The 23,038-nt window shown below is 43.5% G+C and overlaps 3 protein-coding genes across 4 annotated transcripts; all 3 read left to right on the forward strand.

Annotated features, from left to right (window-relative positions):
• Positions 1–267: 267 nt before the first annotated feature.
• Positions 268–8,537, forward strand: LOC122132251 (histone deacetylase 5-like; the record flags this gene model as incomplete). Its single annotated transcript, XM_042707085.1, has 7 exons — positions 268–387; positions 827–924; positions 1,308–1,426; positions 2,512–2,645; positions 3,074–3,158; positions 3,396–3,549; positions 3,869–8,537. Coding segments are annotated over 7 exons (750 nt in total), but the record flags the coding sequence as incomplete, so codon positions are not given.
• A 1,018-nt stretch (positions 8,538–9,555) lies between these two features.
• Positions 9,556–17,637, forward strand: LOC122132249 (protein LSM12 homolog A-like). The gene is made up of 5 exons (XM_042707082.1): positions 9,556–9,765; positions 14,294–14,427; positions 15,262–15,371; positions 16,145–16,271; positions 17,074–17,637. The coding sequence occupies exons 1-5, from the start codon at positions 9,597–9,599 to the stop codon at positions 17,167–17,169; spliced, it is 636 nt and encodes a 211-aa protein (XP_042563016.1). The 5' UTR covers positions 9,556–9,596; the 3' UTR covers positions 17,170–17,637.
• Positions 17,638–20,124: 2,487 nt separating this feature from the next.
• On the forward strand, positions 20,125–22,575 carry LOC122132250 (slit homolog 2 protein-like). 2 transcript variants are annotated; one of them, XM_042707084.1, is made up of 3 exons: positions 20,125–20,596; positions 20,923–21,333; positions 21,661–22,575. In XM_042707084.1, exons 2-3 carry the CDS (start codon positions 20,998–21,000, stop codon positions 22,435–22,437), a joined length of 1,113 nt encoding a protein of 370 aa, XP_042563018.1. In that variant the 5' UTR covers positions 20,125–20,596; positions 20,923–20,997; the 3' UTR covers positions 22,438–22,575. The 2 variants fall into 2 exon arrangements, with proteins under 2 accessions (XP_042563018.1, XP_042563017.1); XM_042707083.1 differs by having other exon boundaries at positions 20,125–20,579.
• Positions 22,576–23,038: the final 463 nt, after the last annotated feature.

The following is a 23,038-nucleotide window of genomic DNA, read 5'->3' on the forward strand; positions in this document are numbered from 1 at the left end:
TGAATAGCTCGATCTGGTGGTGTGTAAACAGATGCATGAACTCCCAGAGGATCAGAGAGAGGCCGTTTCCAGAGCTCAGGAGAGAGGAGGAGTTAAGCTGTGAATATTCGGTCATTTTTACTGTTAGGAAGACACACACTGAACACACTTCTGTTTTCCCTTCTCTCCCTCTCACTTTCTAAAAACGTATTTAAAAAAAACATATTCTTTTTCCCTTGTCTCCCTTTCTTTGTATCCTTCCCTCTGTCTGTCTTCCTGAAACCTTAGGATATTCACCATGGCAACGGAAGTCAGCAGGCCTTCTACAACGATCCCAACGTACTGTACATCTCCCTCCATCGCTACGACGACGGCAACTTCTTTCCCGGGAGTGGCGCTCCTGAGGAGGTCAGTAAAGAAGGTCGCAGGGTGAAAGATCAGGTCAAAGTTCAAAAGTTGAACATGAACTTCAGCCTATTCTATAATTGGGAAACGGCTTTATGGCAGAGAGTCTGTGAAGTGCTATGATTGTTACTACCTGTGCTGTTAGTCACTTGTAATGATTTTGTGGAAGAAGTGAATACCTGGAAATGAGATGATGTGTACTGGCAGTGTACTGGCCTGCTCCAGAGGGCTCGTGTCCTGAATGGGATGCTGCCTCCAGCATTATCCAATTAGCAACCACCTAGACTCATTTAGGAAAGACTGCAGCAGCACAGCCACACAGCTCAGGCCGGGGGGCCTTGAAGGATACTGTTACTGTGGCAAAGAAATGCTTGGAGCTGATTTTCTCCTGTGTGTGTGTGTGTGTGTGTGTGTGTGTGTGTGTGTGTGTGTGTGAGTGCAGGTGGGAGTCGGACCAGGTGTGGGCTTCAATGTGAACATTGCCTGGACGGGCGGAGTAGAGCCCCCTATGGGTGATGTGGAGTATTTAACAGCCTTCAGGTATGTCCCACTGCCTGCACCAAACCCCCTTAGAAATCAGAAGGGAAAAAAACAATACAGTCTTGATATCAGTTCCAGCAGTAGACCTTTCAGGTGAATTCCCAAGACTACAACTCAAGGATAAAGGACCCTCATAGAAGTATACACAGAAGGCAGAAAATCAGATAATTACATTGGACAAATGATTAAGTGATTCATATGATTGACAGCCCAGGCACAGTAATGTCCTGACGCTTAGCAACTGAGTTCACAGAGTCCATTCATAGATCTGACGGCCAAATGCGGACACGCCCCGTCTCATTCAGTTCGCTCGTCTGTGGGCGTGTCCGTGTGTCTTTATGATCCAGAGTGCGGTCAGTGACTCTAGCTGTCTGTTCTGCTAGGACTGTGGTGATGCCGATCGCCAACGAGTTCTCTCCGGATGTGGTTCTGGTGTCGGCCGGTTTCGACGCGGTGGAGGGTCACCAGTCCCCTCTGGGTGGCTACAACGTCACGGCAAAGTGTGAGTAACGCTGCAGCATCGCTCGCCGTGTGCCCCCTCCTCCACGTCTTCATGTCTCTCTCTCTCTCTCTCTCTCTCTCTCTCTCTCTCGGTCTCTCTCACCATCACTCTCACTCTCTCTCTCTCTCTCTCCCTCTCTCACTCATTATCTCCCTCTTCCCTCTCTCTGTCTGTCGGTGTGTGCGTGTGAGTGAGCATCCCTCACGATTCATTGAGAAGCCCACCCTCCTGCAGGCAGCCATGACTCATCGCTCCCTTGTGTGACGTTCAGCTGGAGACTGATCGTTGGTGCCATGTGTGAAGACACTGCACTGTGTGTGTGTCCCACACTTCTCTTCTCTTCTCTACGCTCATCTTCTCTTTTCTCTTTTCTTGAAGTGTGTGTGTGTGTGTGTGTGTGTGTGTGTGTGTGTGTGTGTGTGTGTGTGTGTGTGTGTGTGTGTGTGAAGCCTGTGTTTAAAGCATGTACAACCCATGAACAGGAAACCACTGACTCAAAGCCGACTCAGCTGTTGAGTTCTTTGACTCTAGCGCCCTCTACTGGCTACATTGCCCCTGAGGCTCTGGCACATTCCTATGTTACACGGCAGTCATAGTTTCGTATCACTGGCACTCGGTGTGCAGCAGCCGGCAGAGCACACGTCCACGGCATAACTGATCACAGAACTGTGAGAAGATGACTCACTTTGTTAATATTCGGTGCTAATATGAGCAGAATTGTGAAGTTTAGTCACCGGCACATGTGCTGGCAGTTAAGCAGCCCTACGGTAATTTTAGAGAGTGTGTGTGCTCTGGCAAGCTGTGGTGACAGAGTACCAGCTCGCTATAAGAAACACTCAGAATTGTTGGTGCATATGGCACACTGAGGTTTGATTCAGTGAATGGAGCTCTATTGATAAATGTGTTTTCTACACTAGAGTATCATTAACATTTCTGTGTTTGTGTGTTTCTGTGTGTCGGGTAAGTTTGTCCACACGCTGAAATGGTGGCAATAACACACCTGTAATAACTGAGCCATGGGAATAATGAGTGGTTGATGAGTAATTTGTGTGTGTGTGTGTGTGTGTGTGTTGTGTGTCGTGTAGGTTTTGGCCACCTCACTAAGCAACTGATGACACTGGCGGGAGGGCGAGTGGTTTTGGCTCTGGAGGGGGGGCATGACCTCACAGCCATCTGCGATGCTTCTGAGTCCTGTGTGTCAGCGCTGCTGGGAGATGAGGTATATGCACGTGCAGACACAAAAATACATAACGTACATCATTTCACGCACGCGCACACACGTTTCCACACAAACAGTACACACACACACATGCCCAGACATAGTGTACATAAACTCACGGACACGCACACATGCGCACACACACACACACACACACAAACTTGCACAATACCCCCATACATACACATACCCACATTGTACTCAGATGCATCTGCAATGCCTCATAGTCCTGTGTGGCTGTGCTTATACACACAGACACACACACTTGTATGTATACAAACACATGTGCACAAATACATAGAGCCACATATATCGTATGTAAATTGTAAATAATTGTAAGTAGGGTCAAATATAACTGTATGTATTTAAATGAACTAGAATACAATAGAGTAAAACAGCAGCTTAACCTTTAACCTTTGTGATGTCAGCTGGAACCTGTGCCAGAGACCGTCCTGCAGGAGAAGCCGTGTCCCAAAGCAGCCGCCTCTCTGGAGAGGGTCATTGAGATCCAGAGTGAGTTTCACCAACATCTACACTGTGACTCCTATACAGAATTAGCCCACCATTTGGGCTCTTTTGGCACAAGCCCACCGTCCATCGTCTCTTTGATTGGCCAGATCCGTCCATTAATGACCATTTATTGGTTGCATTGACTCACTCTTGTCTCCATCTTGTGTTCCTCTCTTTCTCTGTCTCGATCTCTCTCTATCCTCTCGCTCTCCCTCTCTCTTTCTCTTTCTCTTTCTCTAGGTAAACACTGGAGTTCACTGCAGAGACTGGCTCCGACAGTGGGTCAGTGTCTGTTGGACGCCCAGAGGAGAGAGAAGGACGAAGCCGACACGGTGACGGCCATGGCCTCGCTCACCGTTGACGCCGAGCAGGCCACTGTTGTCACGGAGATCAGGTACGGTCTACATCACAGATGCACGTTCCTTGTTTCCGTGGCAAAACTATTGTCGCTATACTGTCCTCACCTGGAATGGAAAAATTATAAAGTACTACACTTATGGGTAGAGCATATTTAAAGTGCAAATTCAAATCTATCATTTAAAACAGTGCTTTTCAAGTCAAGTCGACATGGTGTTGTTTGAGGCATTTACGTTGTGTGCAGAACGTGGTTGGTGTTTCAGTAGGATGTTAGTGTATATTTTGCATGTTGATGAAGAGCTCTGTCTGTCGGCGATGCTCACGTCCTGTCTCCCACTTCCTGTTTCCTGTTTTAGGTCAGTGGAAGAGCCGATGGAGGAGGAGCCGGTGCTGTAGGGCAACACGATCTGTCGCGACCTGCGGCAACTCCTTTGTCTCCAGCCCCTGGGCCCCGCGTGACTCTTTCTCCCTCTCACACACACCCCTCTTCCCCCTCCTCTGTCGGGACCCTCGACCCACCACCTCACCTGTGCCTGGGCCTGTGTCACCTGTGTCACACACACGTGTCCTCAGGTCAGCGTACTGGAGTGTGTGTGTGTGCACGCATGTGTGTATGTTGGGGGGGGGGGGAAACAGGTGAGAGAAACCAAACACGCTCTCTCTCTTTCTCAAGGGGCCGGTAAGAGAACTTATTTGATTGGCAGGTGGATGTGCAAGAAGAGGTGGGAAATTCTGCTGAAGCCTTTGTTTATATGACACTTATTGTTATTTTTTTTGAGTGAACTACAGCACCGACAACACATGAAAGACAATGGCAATGGCATATTGTCGTGGCAACGGCTGAAGAGGCCATGTACATTTCCTGTGCTACTTTTTCAAAGAGGAAAACACAACACTCTTCAGGACATTTTCAAAATGGAAAAAGCCAACAAGCAGCAAAAATATTTCAACCTTATATATATGCTCAATAGCTCATACACACATATACATAGACACACACACTGTAACCTACACACACTGATCCCAAATATGATCCCAGCTGAAGAACAACAAAGACTTTTGGGCTCTCTGTCACAAACATGCATACCTCTTTCCTCTACATGTTTATTGGTTGGAATACGTGTTTGTCTGTACAATAATTTGTTCAAAGAAGCACACGATCGTATATATGGATACGATGTATGTATAGGCTTATATATGTGGTTCTGTATGTGTGTCCTGTAAACACATGCTTGATATATATATATTTATATATAAATACTGTACAATATCTCGGTCATGTGTTTGATAATTGCTGTGGTTGGGCTTTTGTGGATAGAGCCACACAGTGCCCACCCGCCCACCCCCACCCCAACAACAACTTTTTTTTTCCCCTCCGGTTTTGGCCAATTGATTTTTGAGGCTGCTGTACCGTCCACTTTATCGCAGCGGCCATGAGACACTTTTCAGGAGACAACAGATTCATTTTGGGCACACACTCTTGACAGCTCTTCTCTCACACACAGACACTCATACACGTGCACACACTCACGTACACACACTTTCATAATGACACAGACCCCATTGGCAGCCCTGTGTGAGTGGGAGTGAGATGCATTGCTGAGACTCTGTGTTTGCTGGCTTGTCCCCGACACTGACAGACCAAATAGTGGTTTCTCAGTGTACATGTTCTTAAAAAGAACTTGGTGCCTTTTCTGAGACATAATAATATTATTATAATAATAATAATAATAAAGAAAAAGAAATTCCACCAACAATGGAACGGAGAAAGAAGAATCTGCATGTTTTACTCTCCTCTTTCACTCAGCTTTGATCTTGTTTTAGTTTTGAAGTTTTGGTTGTAATTGCCTTAAGTTTTTCTTTCTTTGAGAACCATTTTAGCCATGTGGGCAATGAGCACAGCTTGGATTCTAGCTCTCTCTTTCTCTCCCTCTCTCCCTCTCTCCCTCTCTTTCTCTTTCTCTCTCTCTCTCCTCTACTTGTCCCTCTCTTCTCGTCCGAGTGCAGCTCCTGGTCTAAGGGCTATGGTCATCTGGCCTGCAGCCTGATTTTATTTTAGTTTGTTTTTTACATGTTGATTTATACGTCCATCCTCTGCCCTTGGGCAGCCTGCAGGACACACACTAACAAAATCCTGAATACGACCAACCTTTTTTGTCACCTCCTCTCGCCTGTAGATACCGTAAGCGTTTCCATTGCCTGGTCTCCTGCTCAGGAGACTGAGTCAATAATGAGCTAGTTCTTTTCCATTGGTATTGAGAGGAGAAAAAAACCTGTATATGGTCACTTTTTTTATGGAAATCTTTTTTTGTATAAAAATGATAAAATATGACAAAAACAGATATTAGTGTTTATCCACAGCCGTTGGATTTGACTACTTGCGTCTGAAAAGAGGCGTAATGTTTTGGGAGATCATAAGCACAGTGTATTATTTGTGTTTTTGTTTATTTTTTATTGATGTCTGTGTTTTTGTCACTGCACAGGAATGTGGAACAGCCCTTTGTCAGGGAAAGCTCTGTTCCCTTCAGAACTGTCTAGAAAAAAAAAACACAAAACAGGATTTTGACTGATGATTTCCTCTAGGCAATAAGGTGTAGCACCACTTTACAAAAACATACACACACATACACTCTTAACCCAACAATACAACAAGGTTCTTGGTGGCTTGTTCATCACCCATGTATTTAACTCCTCCCCCAGGCTTTTGGTTAGTGGTTTCTGCACCTGTTGGCCTGGGCTGCCGTCCAGTCTGGTTGGGCTACGGTTTGAGTGGCGTCCTCTGATTATTGTAGTTGCTCTGGGAAAGAGATGAATTTGGGCATTTTGAGCTGTTCTTGCCTTCAGGTCATCCACTGTAGAGATGGTTGTTGGTTGTCCAGCAGTAAAATCACCTGAAAGCGTGTATGTGGTGAATTATCTCTTTATCCTTTTTTTCAGGCATTTCTGTTTGTCAGTGCAGCGTTTTCTCTGTGGGTCTGTGTGTGTTTTCATTTGTGTTGAAACACACATTTCTTGACTCATATCCCATGTTCTTTTTTTACTTATTTATTTGGAGTCAGAAATGATCGCTGAGGAAATTTGCTCTTATTTTTTCTTTGTTTGGAAAAAAAAACCTAAAAAAAACTAAAATCCAGCCAATAACTGTTCTCTTGTTATGTTTTCAAAGTCTGTAATGTGCTCACAACCTCTATTCCTAATGAAATCTTACTGTTCCTTGGAAGTCAATCATATTGTACATCTTGTATACTAGCTACCGCTACAATCACTTTGGAACTGAGAAAATGAGGGCGGTTCACAACCGAACGTGTTCAACAGTGTGTAAGTAGATGATAATATCACCATGCGATTGTCTTTGTGGAAGCTCTTTGTAAAATTCTGAATCTCCACGTCCAGTTGGCAATGTCACGAAACATTCGCCAACTTGTGCTTTTTCCACACATACAGTAACTTCTGTAATGTTGGCTTTCATTGTTGGTGGACTCTCTCATTGGAAAATGTGTGCCTGGCATCACAGAATTCCTGAAGTTTAAATAGGAGGTCGGTTCTGCAACGCTTTGTTTGAAACACACCTTAAGCTGTCGATGCCCAGCGTGAACACACACTGTAAAATACACACACTTCGTCTTCTCCCATGTGTGTGATTTCTATGTATGGGGACATGCTAACTGTTTCAGGAACTACTGTGACCTTGTTTTGTAATGGTTTGATGTTTGACACTGACCATTTGAAGTTTGTGCTACAGTTGTACATCTTCGCCCCATATTGCTTTTCGACATTTATCGGCTGTGTATCTCGGTGGGAGGAGCTTAATAAGAGGATTGTTTTTTCGTGACCGACACAAACACACACGCACACACACACACTAGTCTGAGAGATGTTGCAACACTTGAACAGTTTAAATTAATTGACATACAGGATGTTGGAAAACACACACACACACAATATATAGATAGATAGATAGATAGATAGATGGAGAGAGAGAGACTGCATGTTTGAAAGTAGTTTCATTCAAGTGGCCTCACAAACAGTACAGCAGATACCTGAAGACATCCATGTGTGTGTGAAAGTGTGTGTGGGTGGGTGTGTGTGTGTGTGTTTGTGAAGATTTCAGCTCATTCACCATTGATGAAAGCTTTATTGTTGCTGCCACACTATTTTGCTATTCAGTAAATATGTATATTTATTGATATTTCATACGTTGTGTATATGTAGTGGCCTATGATCGTCAAGGTTTAAAGAGTAATTGTATATTTTTTGACTTTTGAAAGAGAGGTGTCTCTTACATTTGTGTCCCTCCACTGCGTTGGTGTTTCAATCTCCACTTTCCGTGGTTGGATGTTAAATTATGTGACCGTCTTTTAACCTTATATTTTTATGTACTTTGTCTCGCTTTCTCCCTCCTCCTCTCTCTCTCTCTCTCTCTCTCTCTCTCTCTCTCTCTCTCTCTCTCTCTCTCTCTCTCTGTCTTTATCTCCCTCTTTTTATTTCCCCTTTATTTCTCTTCTCTGGTCATATTAAAATGCAGACGTTTTGAAATGATCGAAGCACATTCCTTAATTTCTTGTGTTTTCTTTCAAATGCTTTCCTGTTGCGACAATACAAAAGTGTGTATACTACTTGTTATACACGTGTATATATAAGTGCATAAATGTGTACACATGTGCAATACACGCTATTTCAGCAATCTATTACTGTGACTTTTCTTCATTAAAATCGCTGTCCCTTTGAATCAACCCTTTATTTCTCCTCTTGTTCTTTTTTTGGAAGTGTTGAACACAGCTTGCACCCTGTGGCAGCGAGTGTGCGAACGCAGCAAGGATCTTAAAGGGAAATATAAAGTCTCAAAACTTGTATTATTTTGGGTGTCTGTGTACATTTTAAAGCCCTTTTTTATTGCTTTCATTTTAATGTTGTTGGCCATGATTTATGTTTCTCTCTCTCTTCTTTCTCTCTTTTTTTAAGTGGGCCTGTTGTTTTATTGGTCTGAAAAAACTCAATAAAGCAAATCACTGCTCCTGTACATTATGCACTGAGTACAACTGCTGCTTGTTTGTGGTGGAGAAAGACTGAGAGAAGAAAAGAGATTCTTGTATTGACAGGCCAACACTTTTAAAGACATTCATTTATTGAAAATGTTTTGATATACAAGTCACTGTGATAGTTATGATAGTCCTAAACAATTTGACACTGTGCATCTTGCATATGATTCCAATCAAAGTGTCTGTTCTTTTGTCTTTTGTCTGGAGAGTATTGATTGGCTTTATGCATGTGCAAAAGTCTTTACACATAGCTTGTTGTTTTGCAAAAGACTCATTTCAATTCACTTAACGAAAGTAGTAAGACATTTCATTATTCAGTGTTATCCAGTGTGTTACCTATACAAGTGATCACTCTAACTCAACACTTAGAGCAAAAAGAATGGGGCAGCACCAGTTGAGTGAAGGAAAAAGAGGCACTGTAGTTTGTGCTGAAATGATCCTATTCCCCTTCTCTCCTTAAAACAGGCAACGTTTCCAGGTTTGAGGTGAAAAGGGAGAGCTGTAAGAATTGTGTGAAGCTGTAATCAACCTTTTTATCATTGTGGGCCCTTTCCCCTCCATTAACCAGCTGCTCCAAACGGCCTGGTTCTGTACCTCCACTCCTTGTCTTACACACAGACCACACACCCAGCTACACACACGTAGCCTAGACCTATGTTCTATGTGATCCATCCCCTTTTTCATCAACTGTCTGACTGATGTCAGTGCCTGCCTTAACTGCTTTACCATTTAAATTAGGATCAACTGGCAAATTAATGTAAAGTTTTCAGATGAAAAAAATCAATATTTTTAACCAATCATCTGCAGAAGAGGCAAATGAATGTCACGTTTGTTTTCCGTTGTCAGATCACTTGAGTAGGCTATTACCTTAAATGTCCTCTTTAAGACGGACAAATGTTTATTTTTCTCAGCGGTCATCACTTGTCATTTAAACCAAAGGCGAGCCCCATATCTTTCTTAATGGGCCTGATGAATTTCCGACCATTCATAAGGTCCATTCATCCCCATTCTTGAGTCACACCCTTTGCTGGTGACGTGATTACGTATGTTTACGCAAAGCTGGCGCTCCGGTTTCCTGGCGGAGAAGATGGCGGCTCCTGGACCGGGGGAGTATTTTAACGTTGGGAGCCATGTCTCATGTCTTACATGCCTGGGACAGCGATTGCAAGGAGAGGTTCTCGCCTTCGACTATCAATCGAAGATGCTGACCTTGAGTATCCTTTGACATTTCACGCTGTCACTGATTCGGTTATGCTTTCGTTTGCAGAAGAGGCCTGGGGGTAACTGGTCACTCTTGCCAAATAGAGATCCGCGCAAGCGCAGTTAGGACATCTGCTAGCAAGCTAGCATTGATTAGCTTTTCATCCACTCTGTTAGAGTTAGCTAACCTTTGTCAGATAATTGGTTATTAAATGCCTCTGTTCCACTGCTGTTTGTAATGTTGCATAGAATGGGGAATATCTGACCAATTGTGTGGCCCACTGGTCAATGACTGATTGTGCTCGCTAACGTTGCTAGCTGATAGGTGGCAAGGTCTCTAGATCCATGGCGTGAATGTGTCTGCCAACTCTCACTGGGATTCATTTTTAGCAACGTAGCAAGGTGGTAGCTAGCTATACAACTGATATGGTCAGTGTAAGGATCACTATCTGGCAACTGTAAAGGGGCGGAATGGTTTTTCTTCAGCAATGCTTGACAGTCGTTTTCTGTAACCTAGCGTTACTGGGTTTTTTTTATGGAAACGTTGGGTATCATTAGGATACGGCTACTAATCTAACGGTAATACAGACAACGTCCCCCTTTGCTAAGTGTACCTAGCAAAGTCAATGATGTCCTTTAAGATGCCGACGGACTGACTGAGCTAGCTAACCTTAGCTAGTTAGCTTGCCAAGTAAATCATTTCTTAGATGATTGTATGCGCTTCTGAACTTCAGCTGGCTAACTATCTGGCCAGCAAGCTAAGGTGTCCTCCTGCCATCTGGTACATTTTGAAGAGAATAGCGCAATGGACCTACTTCTACGGCACATTTCTTCGATGTTACCCATAATTAGTTCGCAATATATGTGACCGGCAGCCATCAGTAGCTGTACACAATTTGCCGATGGTGACTACTCATAGCAAGCCAACGTCAGATCAAATCAGAATGTGGCTACTCAGCGGCTCTTGGCTGCATGCCTGCCTCGAGGTGCAACATTCCATGTCTTGTCCACAGTTCTTTCCATTATTCTGTACCTTATAGCCTTCATTTGTTAGAAACGGGGCGCTGCTACATTATTACTCTGAAATGTTTTGAAGTGAAGTTTAAATTAAATCGACTGACAAGGGCGTTTTTGTTATTAGCGGTAGGGTGTAGTAATATTGGATACCTGTTGAGCGATGGCAGATCCCATCGTCTGTTGGATTCCCCGAATCTTGAACAAGTAGACAGGCCGAAGATGGCCATACAAGCCGAAGTACCCTAGTCATTGCATCGGAATCTTAAGACCAGACATGGTTTTGGTCGTGCTGAATCTTTTTTTTTTAATTGCAGCAGAGATGTTCCTAACCTTACTACTTACCACATATCTTCCGTACATGTAGTTACTTCCATACCCGTAGGTATATGTTGGTAGGCTATGCTGAGGATAGAAACCTTTAACTTAGCCAGAAACAGCATTGTGATTGTTTTATCTTATGTTATATTTCCTGTATGATCAGTCGGATAGCTCTGGAGAAACACAATACTGTCGTGTTGCATTCCGGAACAGAACTTTATTTTGGAAGCATCGGAGCTAGCATTAGGAGAGGGTTTTTCTTTCCTACAGTATATGCATTTGGTAAAACCAGATGTCTTGCGTGTGGTGGTTGTGGAGTTTAGATAAGTCAGGGAATAAGTTGGGGTTTCAATTACAACAAGGCAAAAGGAGTTGACGTGCAGACTAGTGGTTTTTCTACGCCTTTTTAGTTGCCCACCTTAACTGTTTTTATGATGGTGACATGCCATCCATGGCAACGCCTTTTCAGTCTTGGCGTGTTTTGTCTGTTTGTGCACGCGCGCGTTTGTTAAAGTCCTGTCAGTGTCGCACGTGATAGAACAGGATGTGTCCTTCTGATGAGCACCGTAGGGCTCCGGCGTCATTATAAGTGACGATAGGGTTGCTACAGGAAGCTAATGTCAGGGTGCTGATAAAATAATTGTCAGATCGAATCAGTTGTGAAGCCTTATACAGATGTAGGCCTGAGGAGAAAATGCTGGATGGGTGGATGTATACATGGATCTATAGATCTTTTACAGAACCACACACTCATTTGATGAAATAATCTGCAGATCATGCCATTTCTCCACGTTTTGTTAAGAAGTAGTGACCATTTGAGTTTGCTAAGGCAAAAGTAAACTTGTACTAGTTAACAAAGCCTAGGGGAGGATCCTATCTCGTTGGTATGGATTTCGCTATTTACGCAGTCGTTTCCCTTTGTTCACTAGTACATCACATCAGCTGGGAATGAAATGCTTGAGGTGTACACCAGGAAGGCTTCCTTCTGCATTTGGGATCTGACCAGCGTACCATGTTCAGTGGTACTGATGATGTAGTTACTGCTTAAGTAAGACTACTAAGTTTGGTGTCGGAAACTCTGAAAAAACTGTCTATTCTACCCCGGCGGGGTTGTCATAAATAAATAAATTCTGCCGAGGTGTGGATTTTAGATATTGGTGTGGCAAGTAGTAGTCATGATGACGGCTGCCCTTGTGTTTTATGCACCCGGTCCTTTCTAACCCTGACCATTGTCTCCGAGAGATACCAGAGAGACCTTAGTATATCGACAGTCATCAGTAGCATCGCATCATGCAAATTAATACTTTTTATATGTCCACTCTCTCCTGGTGACCCAGTGCTCAGCAAAACAGACTTTCACTCATCTGTTCGGTTTTGCTGGAGTTCAACATGAGTCGACAGTACCAAATGGCCTACAGTTTTTTTTTTTTTTTTTTTTTCAGAATAATTCTAAATAAAAAAATCTATTTTAAAGGATCAAATTTAAATTGGTTGGTTCTGGCAGCCATTTCGCTCTCCAACTGGGTTTTTTTTTATGTAAAAGTAAGAAAGGTTTTTAAGAATAAAATGTGTAATATTGTGTAGGTTGTGGTCGAGGCCTATTGTGACAAAAAGGTCACTGAAAGGAATTTTTGTATAGTAGAATTTGAAACATGTAATGATTTAAAAACATTTAAAAGGAAATTGCTTTTTAACACTCAAAATGTACGACTTAGTTAACTAGACATGGACAGTCAGCCAGTTGTACTAAAAGCAAAAGTTTTTGACTCTTGCCTTCCATACCAACTGAACATTTTGGAACTAGTATGAGGACCCTCACTTAACGTTTAGCCTTGGTCAGAGGGCTGTCATTTGAGGTCATTAGGTCACTGTCTCCATATAGATGACACAGCTGCAGAGAATGTATTAGTTGAGGCAGAAATAAGTGAAGATTTTATGATGCTCTTGCCAGTCAGTGAGCTTTAAGTATAATTTCAGTCTGTGAAAGGTGCCCTTACTTTTTGTATTCATAGCTAGGTGTTCGTCTCCATAGAAACGTATTTAAAAATGTCAGCTAATTGCTGCAAGCCAACTTTGACTGAGCCTCGAGAATAATTAGCCCTGTCTGTAGTGTATAGTCTACTATACACGGCTATACACTACAGACAGGGCTGTATATATATATATATATATATTTTTTCTCATCCCCCCCATCCCCAGACACTGTCGGTAAAACCCCCTCTAGGCTAGTCGCTAAGGTTACTGCTCAAGGTTGCACTCGGAACATTAGGGTCGGCCATTTTGCCCCCGGCGCTGAACTCAACAGACAGAATGTGGTGCACATTAGGTGGGTGGAGTAGGGAAACAATTTTATAGCTCTTAAAAGGAAGTGTGTCTTTGTATGATGTTCTTTGTGGTGAGGCCACGGGCTTTTCAATGCTGTGATTATCAGAGGCATCTGAGTTGAGGGTTTTTTTTTTTTTTTTTTTTTTTTGTCACTGTGGTCCCAGACATTAAGCATCTCATTGTGAAAAGTCTGTCTCCTTTCAACCATGCTACATTCATTCTTGTAAGGTTAAATAAGGTTTATAGATATGAATGAATGTACCCCTTGAGTTCTAGTTTCCCCAATTTTCAGTAGAGATAAGTTGCAGTACATTTACCAGTTAATGACATCTAATAAAATGCTAATATTATTACCTGATGCATCTGTGCATATCCATGCCGGTTAAAGAACAATGCGTTGGTTGGTCACTTTCATTTTTATATAGTTTAAAAGTTTAATAGTTTAAATGGTAAAGACAGAAACGGTGGGAGTTAGAGAATCTTGGATTCGGGGAGGGACTGTTTTATCTTGGGATTGATGATTCAGCACAAAATGGTGCAGCTGGCTTCTATTGCCTAATTGTTTTTCTGTCCAGTTTACTATAGATCAGTCTCTCTACCGCAGGTTGTTGTTCTTCCTCTTCTGCGTGTCTTTGTCTGACACTCACCCATCTTTGACTGCTGTTCTTGGAGGGTTTCAACCATATGTATACACACAAACACTGGCATTTTCTTTCAGTCTCCTGATCTCTCTTGTACACTCCACCCTCTCACACACATGCATATCAATTTTTGTAATGCTTACATATGTCAACCTTGCACTTCCGCACACAGTTCTACAATTTGACACACACACACCAGAGTTCTCTTGTATTGGTCCTTGACTCACCACCCCCCTTGCAGAATGTCCTGCGGCCAGTGGAAAGCCCAACCTGCATGATGTAGTCCTGATCAACCTTGCCTACGTGTCCGAGGTCGACATCATCACTGACCGCACGGAAACCCCACCCCCGCTAGCCTCACTGAATGTTAACAAGGTAATGGCCGCTCTGCTGTAGGTTCTCACAATAAATAGTTTGAAGTTTAAGTAGTCTGCTGCCATGTCAATACACATCCTAACACCACTAAAACAAAGACCTGTTAAACGATAAAGACTGAGTGTTAGGGCTGTGCACGGATAGTTGAATATCCGAATAACCATTTGTAGCATAACAAATCTATTACTAATAATATCCCTATTTGGGTGATTTTTATCATTATGTACATGCACAGAATCATGGGAATTTTTCAAGTGATCAGTCTGAATTTGTAGAAATGGTATGCACACTCACAATAGTTTTGATATTCATTTGTGAAAGGGTTTTATTGCTTTCCTGATACCTTTTCCATATACTGTAGCCTTATGTCCACCCTGGCAAATGACCGAATAACCTTTTGTGGACTGTCGGATATTCAATTATCATAAAAGGCTAATATAAACATCTCTGCTGAGTAGCTAAGAAAAATGACCACGCGCCAACGTGTTTCTCTCTTTCTCTCTCTCTCTCTCTGTTGCAGACTCTCCCTTCAAGGCTTAATTAGCTTTTATTATCTGCAGTTATGGCAAATTCCACTCAATGCCCCTGCTATTTTTAGAGTTGAGACAGTGAATATATTTAGAGGCTAGTTAGTTTCAGTTTTTAATGAAGCGGATGTATTTTAATGCATGAGTTTTTTTGATGGTCGAGTTGTTTACTACGTCTTTGAAAATTGTGTAGGATATTTTGAAATGTGAGTTTTTCCATTTGTTTACTACGGCCTACTTGTTTACTTTGATTTTTTTGTCGTAGCCCATTTGTTGACGTTTATTTGTGTGTTTGTGTTTCCTCTAGCTTGCCACTAGAGCTCGGATGGAGAAGGAAGACAAGTTGTCTCAAGCTTATGCAATTAGTGCTGGAGTCTCTGTGGATGGTCAGCAGCTGTTTCTGACTATACACAAAACGTAAGGCACAGTCTACACACACACACACACACACACACACACACACACAGATTCTTTACAAAATGGAAGGCACTGTCTACATAAACACTCACACAGATTACACACAAAACATAAGGTACATTCCATACACAAACGTGACTAGACAAAATGTAAAGCAGAGTCTACACACGCACACATACTATATACAAAACATATGGCGTAGTCTACACACACACGCACACATACTATATCAAAACATATGGCGTAGTCTACGCACATGCACACAGAGATTATACAGAAAGCACAAATATGCCCGCACAGACTACACAACACAAGATCAGAGTCTACAGACACACACACTGACAAAATACACACAAAATGGAGGCACAGCTTCTTCACACTCTCTCACGCACCCTGACACAGGCTACATATAAAGGGAACAACGCAAACTTATCAGGGACAACAAAGAGTGGCCTATTCTGTCACACACTTCACTGAAGACTTTACCTGTTTATTGATATTTTCTTCAGCAGTGAATAAAATCGCAAAAATTGACAAGATAATTGTAGTGGCCTGTCACAATGAAGGTGGAATAAGCCGGGCACACTGCTTTAAAAAGGGGGAAATAACTCTCCCGCTGACCTTTTGAAATACAAAAAGCAACACAAAAAGACATGTTGCCATGCATTGCACACACACACACACACACACACACACACACACACAAAATGAGGTGTGACTATTTCCAAACCTGTGTTGATTCATCCTTGGTATTTTCTGTTGTTTCTCTGCAGGATCAAAGACTGCCGGTGGCAGGAGAAGAACATCATTGTGATGGATGACGTGGTCGTCTCCCCTCCCTACCAGGTGGACAACTGCAAGGGCAAAGAGGGGAGCGCTTTAAGTCACGTACGCAAAATAGTGAGTCTGCCTATACATACTCACTCTCTCTCTCTCTCACGCACACCCATACACCAAATTCCGTTGTATACAAATAATAGGATTTTCAGTGATGGACACAACTTTTTTTGCATCTGCTGGTAACATCTGGATAACTTAAAACAGATACAATGGTTTTAATAGGTTTAACACTATTGCCCATTTCTACAATGACAATAAGGGGCTTGCAATTTTTTAACACACATTCACTCACTGCGGTAATCTACATTGGTCGCAAACACACAGCTCTGTGTGTGTGTGTGTGTGTGTGTGGTGTGTGGTGTGTGGTGTGTGGTGTGTGGTGTGTGGTGTGTGTGGTGTGTGTGATGAAGGCCAGTCTGACTGCATTCTTAAGGTTGATTTTTGATGGAACTTTTAAAAAGAACCCATTTGGCTAGAGAGTAGTTTCTACTTGAACTAGCTGTGATTGACAGTACTCTTAAAAAGATTAATGTTTCCACTCATTTATCCAAATAACTCTAGGATAATGAGAGCATTCAGACAATTTCCTGATGGCACATATCAGTTGAATATGCATGACAGTATTCACAAATAAAGCCCTTTTTGCTTTGTTTTGTTTTGTTTGCACACAGAAAGGTTTCTGTTATTGATCATATTTTTTTCAATCTCTCTCTCTCACTATTCCTCTCTCCCTTTCCTCTTTTTCTTTGTCACTGCTGCTTTGTCTCTTCTTTCTTTCTTTCTTTCTTTCTTTCTTTCTTTCTCACTCTCTTCCTCTCTCCCCCCCTCCCCTCCTTTTTTTTTATTTTTTTTGGTCCTGCAGGTTGAAAAGCATTTCCGGGACGTAGAGAGTCAGAAGTCTCTCCCACGACCACAAGCACAGCAAACACAGAAGGACGCGTCCACGTTATCATCCTGAGCAGAGTGAACCAACCAACCAACCAACCAACCAACGCAACAGACAGACGAGAAAGAGCAACAACACCACCACGGCGAAGGCAGTTCCTCTCTTTCTTTTCAATATTTTTATTTTTTTTTCTCCCAACTTTTATTTGTCCGTTTCTGCTCTCCACGCCCTGAGCAGTGTCTCTGTCGGGGAGGGAAGGGGGTAGGCAGAAGTTGGAAGAGGTCACGATGAGATGTCAAATGTCGATCTGTTCTCGAGCGCAGTCAAGCGAGCCCTCCGAGATCAGGAGGAGGGGGGAACTTATTCCCCAAGGTTTTTTATTATTATTATTATTATTATTTTTTTAGGATAATTAAATTAAATAAATATCTACTTTTCCCCTCTTCAGCTCAATCACCTACCCTATACCGCCCTCCTCCCTCCAGCCAAACACCTACCCTATACCGCCCTCCTCCCTCCAGCCAAACACCTACCCTATACCACCCTCCTCCCTCCAGCCAATCACCTACCCTATACCGCCCTCCTCCCTCCAGCCAAACACCTACCCTATACCGCCCTCCTCCCTCCAGCCAATCACCTACCCTATACCACCCTCCTCCCTCCAGCCAAACACCAATAACCCCACTCTCCTTCGCTGCACACTTCTGAGCTCATCTTTTCATTCTTTCTCCTGTTCATTTCTCTCCTTCTATACACTGCTCTTCCTCTCTCCCTCTTTCTTTCTTTCTTTCCTTCCTTCTTTCTTTCTCTGTCTCTCACACCCCCTCCATGTCTACACATCTTTCTCCATGAGCAGCAGAAGGGACTTTGCTTGCCCTCTCTTTCATCCTCCCTTTTTTTCTCCCCTCATTTGCCCTTTGAAAGACACATCAGCCAAGGCCAAAAGAGGAGTTGAAATGCAATGGATGGAAGACTGCGAAGACCCAGTGTTTAGGGTGGGACTGAGACCGAGAGTGGTGCGCGGTTTTAGGGTATGCGGCCGCAACACCCATGTTTGTACCATCATCGGGCAGGGAATCGGCACAGCATGTTAAAGATGGAGAAGGATATGGGAATGCACTTAACGCGGGCAGTTCTGTTTTTCTTGACTGGTTCTGCTGAAGGTAGCATTGTCATCCCTCAACTGAAAGAAAGGTGTCTCGTGCAAGAATTTTTTTTTTTTTTCAGTTTTCCCTTATTGCCCACCCTTCTTGTTGGGGTTCGCTCCGGGTCAGAGGTTGGAAGGCTGTCCAGTTCTGGGTTTTTGATCCTGGTTTGTGTTGAGGACAGGATTTCCATAAAAGGAACAGGACATGAGTTTTGGGGACATTTCTGATATCTGAGCTGGTCTGTTTAACTCTACACCTGAAGGGGGGGAAGCATGGTGGAGTCCCCCCAAACATAGGGCTGCTATTTTCTGAATTATTATATATATATATTTTTTTCATTATTCCCTCACTTGCTATCACTTCTATAATGGTCCTCGACTCTACATTACAATACCTCTTCCACGACGGGACCACTCTTGTTTTCCTTTCTTCTCTCTGTTTTTAAGCTCCTTCCCACTCCATCCTTGACCAACATTCTCACCTGTGTGGTGCGGGGAGCCCTCTTCCCTTAGCTCGATGCATTCCTGACGTGCTCTAGCATTAGAGAGCCATTTCTTTGCCTTTTTTTTTTTAAAGGGTAGACATCCACACAATGCGAAAGCCAGCTTCATGTCGCAGTGAAGACTGGGCCAGTCACCACTCTCTGCTTTACGTGTTGCTGTTGTGATGGATAACCATTTTTGCGGAGAAAGCGAAGCAAAGAGGAAGCGCTGGAGATGTCTTTCTATGTTTCGAGACTGGGAAGGCTACCGGGCCAGCCTAACCCAACGCCCTTCTTCCGCTTCCCCGACCTAACTGCCCCTCCTCCCCCTCCCTGGACACTATCAGTGAACAGAAGCCCAGATACGCGCTCCCACGCTGTGAACCGGTCCGACCTCACGGTGTGTGTGTGTGTGTGTGCGTGCGTGCGTGTGTGCGTGCGTGTATGAACGAGGCTGCCAATGCCTAGGTTTCTTTCCCAGTATTTTATTTTTTATTTTTCAATAGTAACATTAAAATAAAAAAGAGAAAATAATCACCCTTTTTGCAACACGTGCATGATTTTGTTGTCTGAGTTAATTGGTCATCTGACATGAAAGGTGAATTAAAAAGATTTGGTTGAAAGTAGACCTAACCTGAAGAGCATATGGACATTTACAGCATTGCTAAAATGTACTACAAAGGGGAATAATTGATCACTCTAAATGAAAGGCCGTCCTAGACTGGTGTACAGCTTTGACATTCAACCAACACGGCTCATGTGACAAAACACAGGATATACAAAAATGTGAATGTCTAAATGTAATAAGGTGATACCAAATGTCCCCAGCAGGTGGCGTTAAATCGTCAACATTTTTCCGTTCAACATGTGAGCCTTTTGTTAATTCAATCTAAATTCAAAGCTAATAGCTAAGTTATCAACTGCTGTTAGGAGTTTACTTAAATAATACATAGGTATATCAATACAGCCAACGCCTTTTAAAGTGGTAGACTAACTGTTAAGTGTTACATATTGTCACTTTGTCAGTCATAAAAGCTCCCCTGGAATGACCGGTCACTGTTCTAACGCAGTCGTATACACGTTGTACCCAGAGCGAAATGTATCCAAGAGCAGTCATCGTCTTCTCATATGAGTCTGCTATTCACCATCTCAGGGCTGCGAAGCCGACCACCTTATTGTGGGCTCCCCCTCTCTCTTCCCAATCATTTAAGAGTATGTGCCATGGCGGTGATTCTCCATCCTACTTACAGAAAGGGGATTCTCTTGGTCCGATTGATTTATTATTTAAGCACACCAGGCTATCACATTCCACCGTCTGTGTACATCTATCTATCCACGAGTTTAGACAGTGTGCTTGTTAGGTTTAGGAGAAGGCTACTTTCTCTTATGGGGGGGGGGGGGGGCTGATCATAAATGGCAAGGAAAGTGTCATGTTTCTCATAATGTGATTGGGGTGTAGCTGCAATAAAATTTCACTTCCCCTACGCGTATTAAAGGTTTGTCCTTTGTAAGTGTCGGCTACACATGGACAGTTATGTGATATGACGATATAAAGCTTTGAGACTGGGCCAGCCGATATATTTTACAAAGGCTACTTAGGTTGCGCTAAATGCACATGATGTGTAGCATATTGCCCAAACCTACATAATGTCTGGGGGGTATGGGTTGAGGAATCGCCAACGATGAATATTCTAGCATTATGTGACGATGACATCTGCCGGAGGAGATTACTGGATTACAGTTTACAGTCTGGTGGAGTGACAGGGACCCACTCAGAGCGGATGCGGAGGAGAATGAGTGAGCAACGTAATTGATGCGCACTGGATAGGCTGCACGGATGCGTCGAGATCACGGTAGGAATTTAAAATGGGTAACGTAAATATTTCCGTACATTCTTGTAATGATGTTAAGCACCCATACGACAGGCATTTGTCCAGTTTTTAGCAGTTTTTGTTTAAATCTATAGCGTAGATATAATTTACTCAAAATTCATGGCTATATCAACAACTTTATTCAGTCATCATGACTGCTACTTAAGGGGTAAGCAGGATATCATGGACAACGTTTATGATTTGCACTAATGTGATCTTTATACAACAACCCATAATTTAAGGATTAATATATAAAAACGTAGCCTATTTAAAGAAGGAATATGAATCGCTAATACAGGCGTCATCTTCCTTGTGATTTTCACAGAAAGATTGACATCGGTCATCATCCATATCAATTCCTCAAATAAATGCTTGCTGAACTCACGGACAACATGGAATAATGTCGCCCAGTGCTGCATGCCGAGGAGATTTTCAAAACCGACATACCTCGCAACTTTCAAAGATGCTGGTCCTGACTTTCTTACTATTTGGTCTTTCGCAAGTGGGGAGCTCTAGGTTATGCACCTACATATGCCAGTGCTATGAGCACTCAGACCTGGTAGACTGTCGCGCTCGAAAGCTTACCAGCGTACCCCACGGCCTTCCGCATGGCACGTGGCTCCTGGACCTCGGTGGTAACGTCCTGACAGAGTTGCGGAGTCGGACGTTCACTGGACTTTGGTCCCTTCGGATTCTGGTCCTTTCAGAGAGTCATATTCAGCAAATTCACACACAGGTCAGGGCATGTTTGACCATACTATGATCCTATTCATTGAGATTATAATTCATATTTTGGCACACTATGTAAAAGTAGGCTGTTTGATGTGTGGGTTGCTTTAAATGCTTTAAAAATGCTTTAAAAATATATAGGCTACGCAAACATCTTTTAGTGTCACAGGTTTATTTATGAATCCAGATTATTCGATTATAATCCATGTTATTCATGATATTAGTTTTGTAAACTGGTTTGGTAAAAGGTGTTTGCTATATTCCAACTATAACTGTACATATAGAATACTTGATACAGCTCTTTTCAAAATATTCCTGTTATGGCTCACTCCAGGCCTTTTACTCGCTGTCCTTCCTGGAGAAGCTGGACATGAGCCGTAACCACATCTCCGAGCTGCCAGTGGACTTCTCCCAGAGCCTGTCCTCCCTGAGAGAGCTGCGTCTAGAACACAACGCCCTGCAGCAGCTGGTCCCCCCAAGCCTGGAGCACCTTGAGAGCCTGGAGAAGCTGGACCTGAGCCACAACAACATCCACACCCTGGAGCCCGGTACTTTCCGAGGACTGTCCCGGCTGAGGCACCTCTACCTGCACTCCAACTGGCTGGGCACCATACGCGAGGGCTCCTTCTCCATGCTGCCAGTCCTGGAGCTGCTGCTGCTGGGCCAAAACAACATCTCGCGCATCGAGACGGATGCCTTCGCCCCGCTGCACAGCCTTGCGTTGCTGGGCCTGGAGGGCAACCAGTTGGAGCACGTCAAGTTCAAGATCTTCCTGAACCTGCACACCTCAGGCACGCACCTGCAGCTGGCCGGCAACCCCTGGAGCTGTGACTGCGACCTGCACCGTGTCTTCAGCAAGATCCTCAGCGTGCGCCACCTGCACCTGGACGACTACCGCAATGTGACGTGCCGTGAGCCGTGGCAGCTGGCCGGCGCCGCGCTGGCCGGTGTGGACAGCCAGCTCTGCATGGCCGAGACCGCCACCGTGCTCATCATCACTGGCGCCGTGCTGGTGACTGTCATCGGGGCTCTGGTGACCGCCGAGCACAACCGCAAGAACAAGGCCAAGGGGTGGAAAGAAGCCGACACGCAGGACCTGCAGGAGAAGTGATGGAGGGGTGGAGGACCTTGTGAGAGGAGAGGGGCAGAGGGTGTGGTCCCCAGAAGTACGGTCACTTTTTCTTTTGGCCATTTCTGGCCAACACAATTTGCTTTCAGTTTTCACTTCGAATTTTTGACACTCAAAGAAAGAAAAAGATCTTTTCACAATTTAATAGATTTTCACAGTTGCTTGAGGGGACTTCAGGAGATTACAACTTGTTTGTAACAGAGTTGGATAGAAGAACATCCTCTGCCTCAGACAACACTTTAACCTTATACATGTCCAGGATAATCTATGTAACACCTATATATGGTACTCTGGCATACTCTTTTATAACACCCAGACTATAGCACAGTTAGCCTTTGAAAACATTATAGGATCAGTCTTCTTTTCCCTGTGAGAACTGTCCATTTTAGCCTAACCTCTGCAGATCTTCATCAGAGACTGTTTGTGAAACTCACAGTGATGATGACAGAGTTTAAAGAGTAGGTGTGTGGTCTCAGGGTGTTTGAGCTAGCCCTCAACTTGCATTGTGTAAACCAGGCTTGGGAGAAAATCACTGTTTTCTTGTTACAGAATTGATCTGAAAATAGCCCCAAAATAGCCCTTA

Source organism: Clupea harengus, unplaced genomic scaffold (genome assembly GCF_900700415.2).
Source record: "Clupea harengus unplaced genomic scaffold, Ch_v2.0.2, whole genome shotgun sequence".
NCBI lineage: Eukaryota > Metazoa > Chordata > Actinopteri > Clupeiformes > Clupeidae > Clupea > Clupea harengus.

Coding starts and splice junctions, on each gene's coding strand:
- LOC122132249 (XM_042707082.1), top strand. CDS start 9,597: ATGTTTACGCAAAGCTGGCGCTCCGGTTTCCTGGCGGAGAAGATGGCG. Junction 14,428..15,261: donor CCTCACTGAATGTTAACAAG/GTAATGGCCGCT, acceptor TGTTTCCTCTAG/CTTGCCACTAGAGCTCGGAT. Junction 16,272..17,073: donor TAAGTCACGTACGCAAAATA/GTGAGTCTGCCT, acceptor TTGGTCCTGCAG/GTTGAAAAGCATTTCCGGGA.
- LOC122132250 (XM_042707084.1), top strand. CDS start 20,998: ATGTCGCCCAGTGCTGCATGCCGAGGAGATTTTCAAAACCGACATACC. Junction 21,334..21,660: donor TTCAGCAAATTCACACACAG/GTCAGGGCATGT, acceptor GGCTCACTCCAG/GCCTTTTACTCGCTGTCCTT.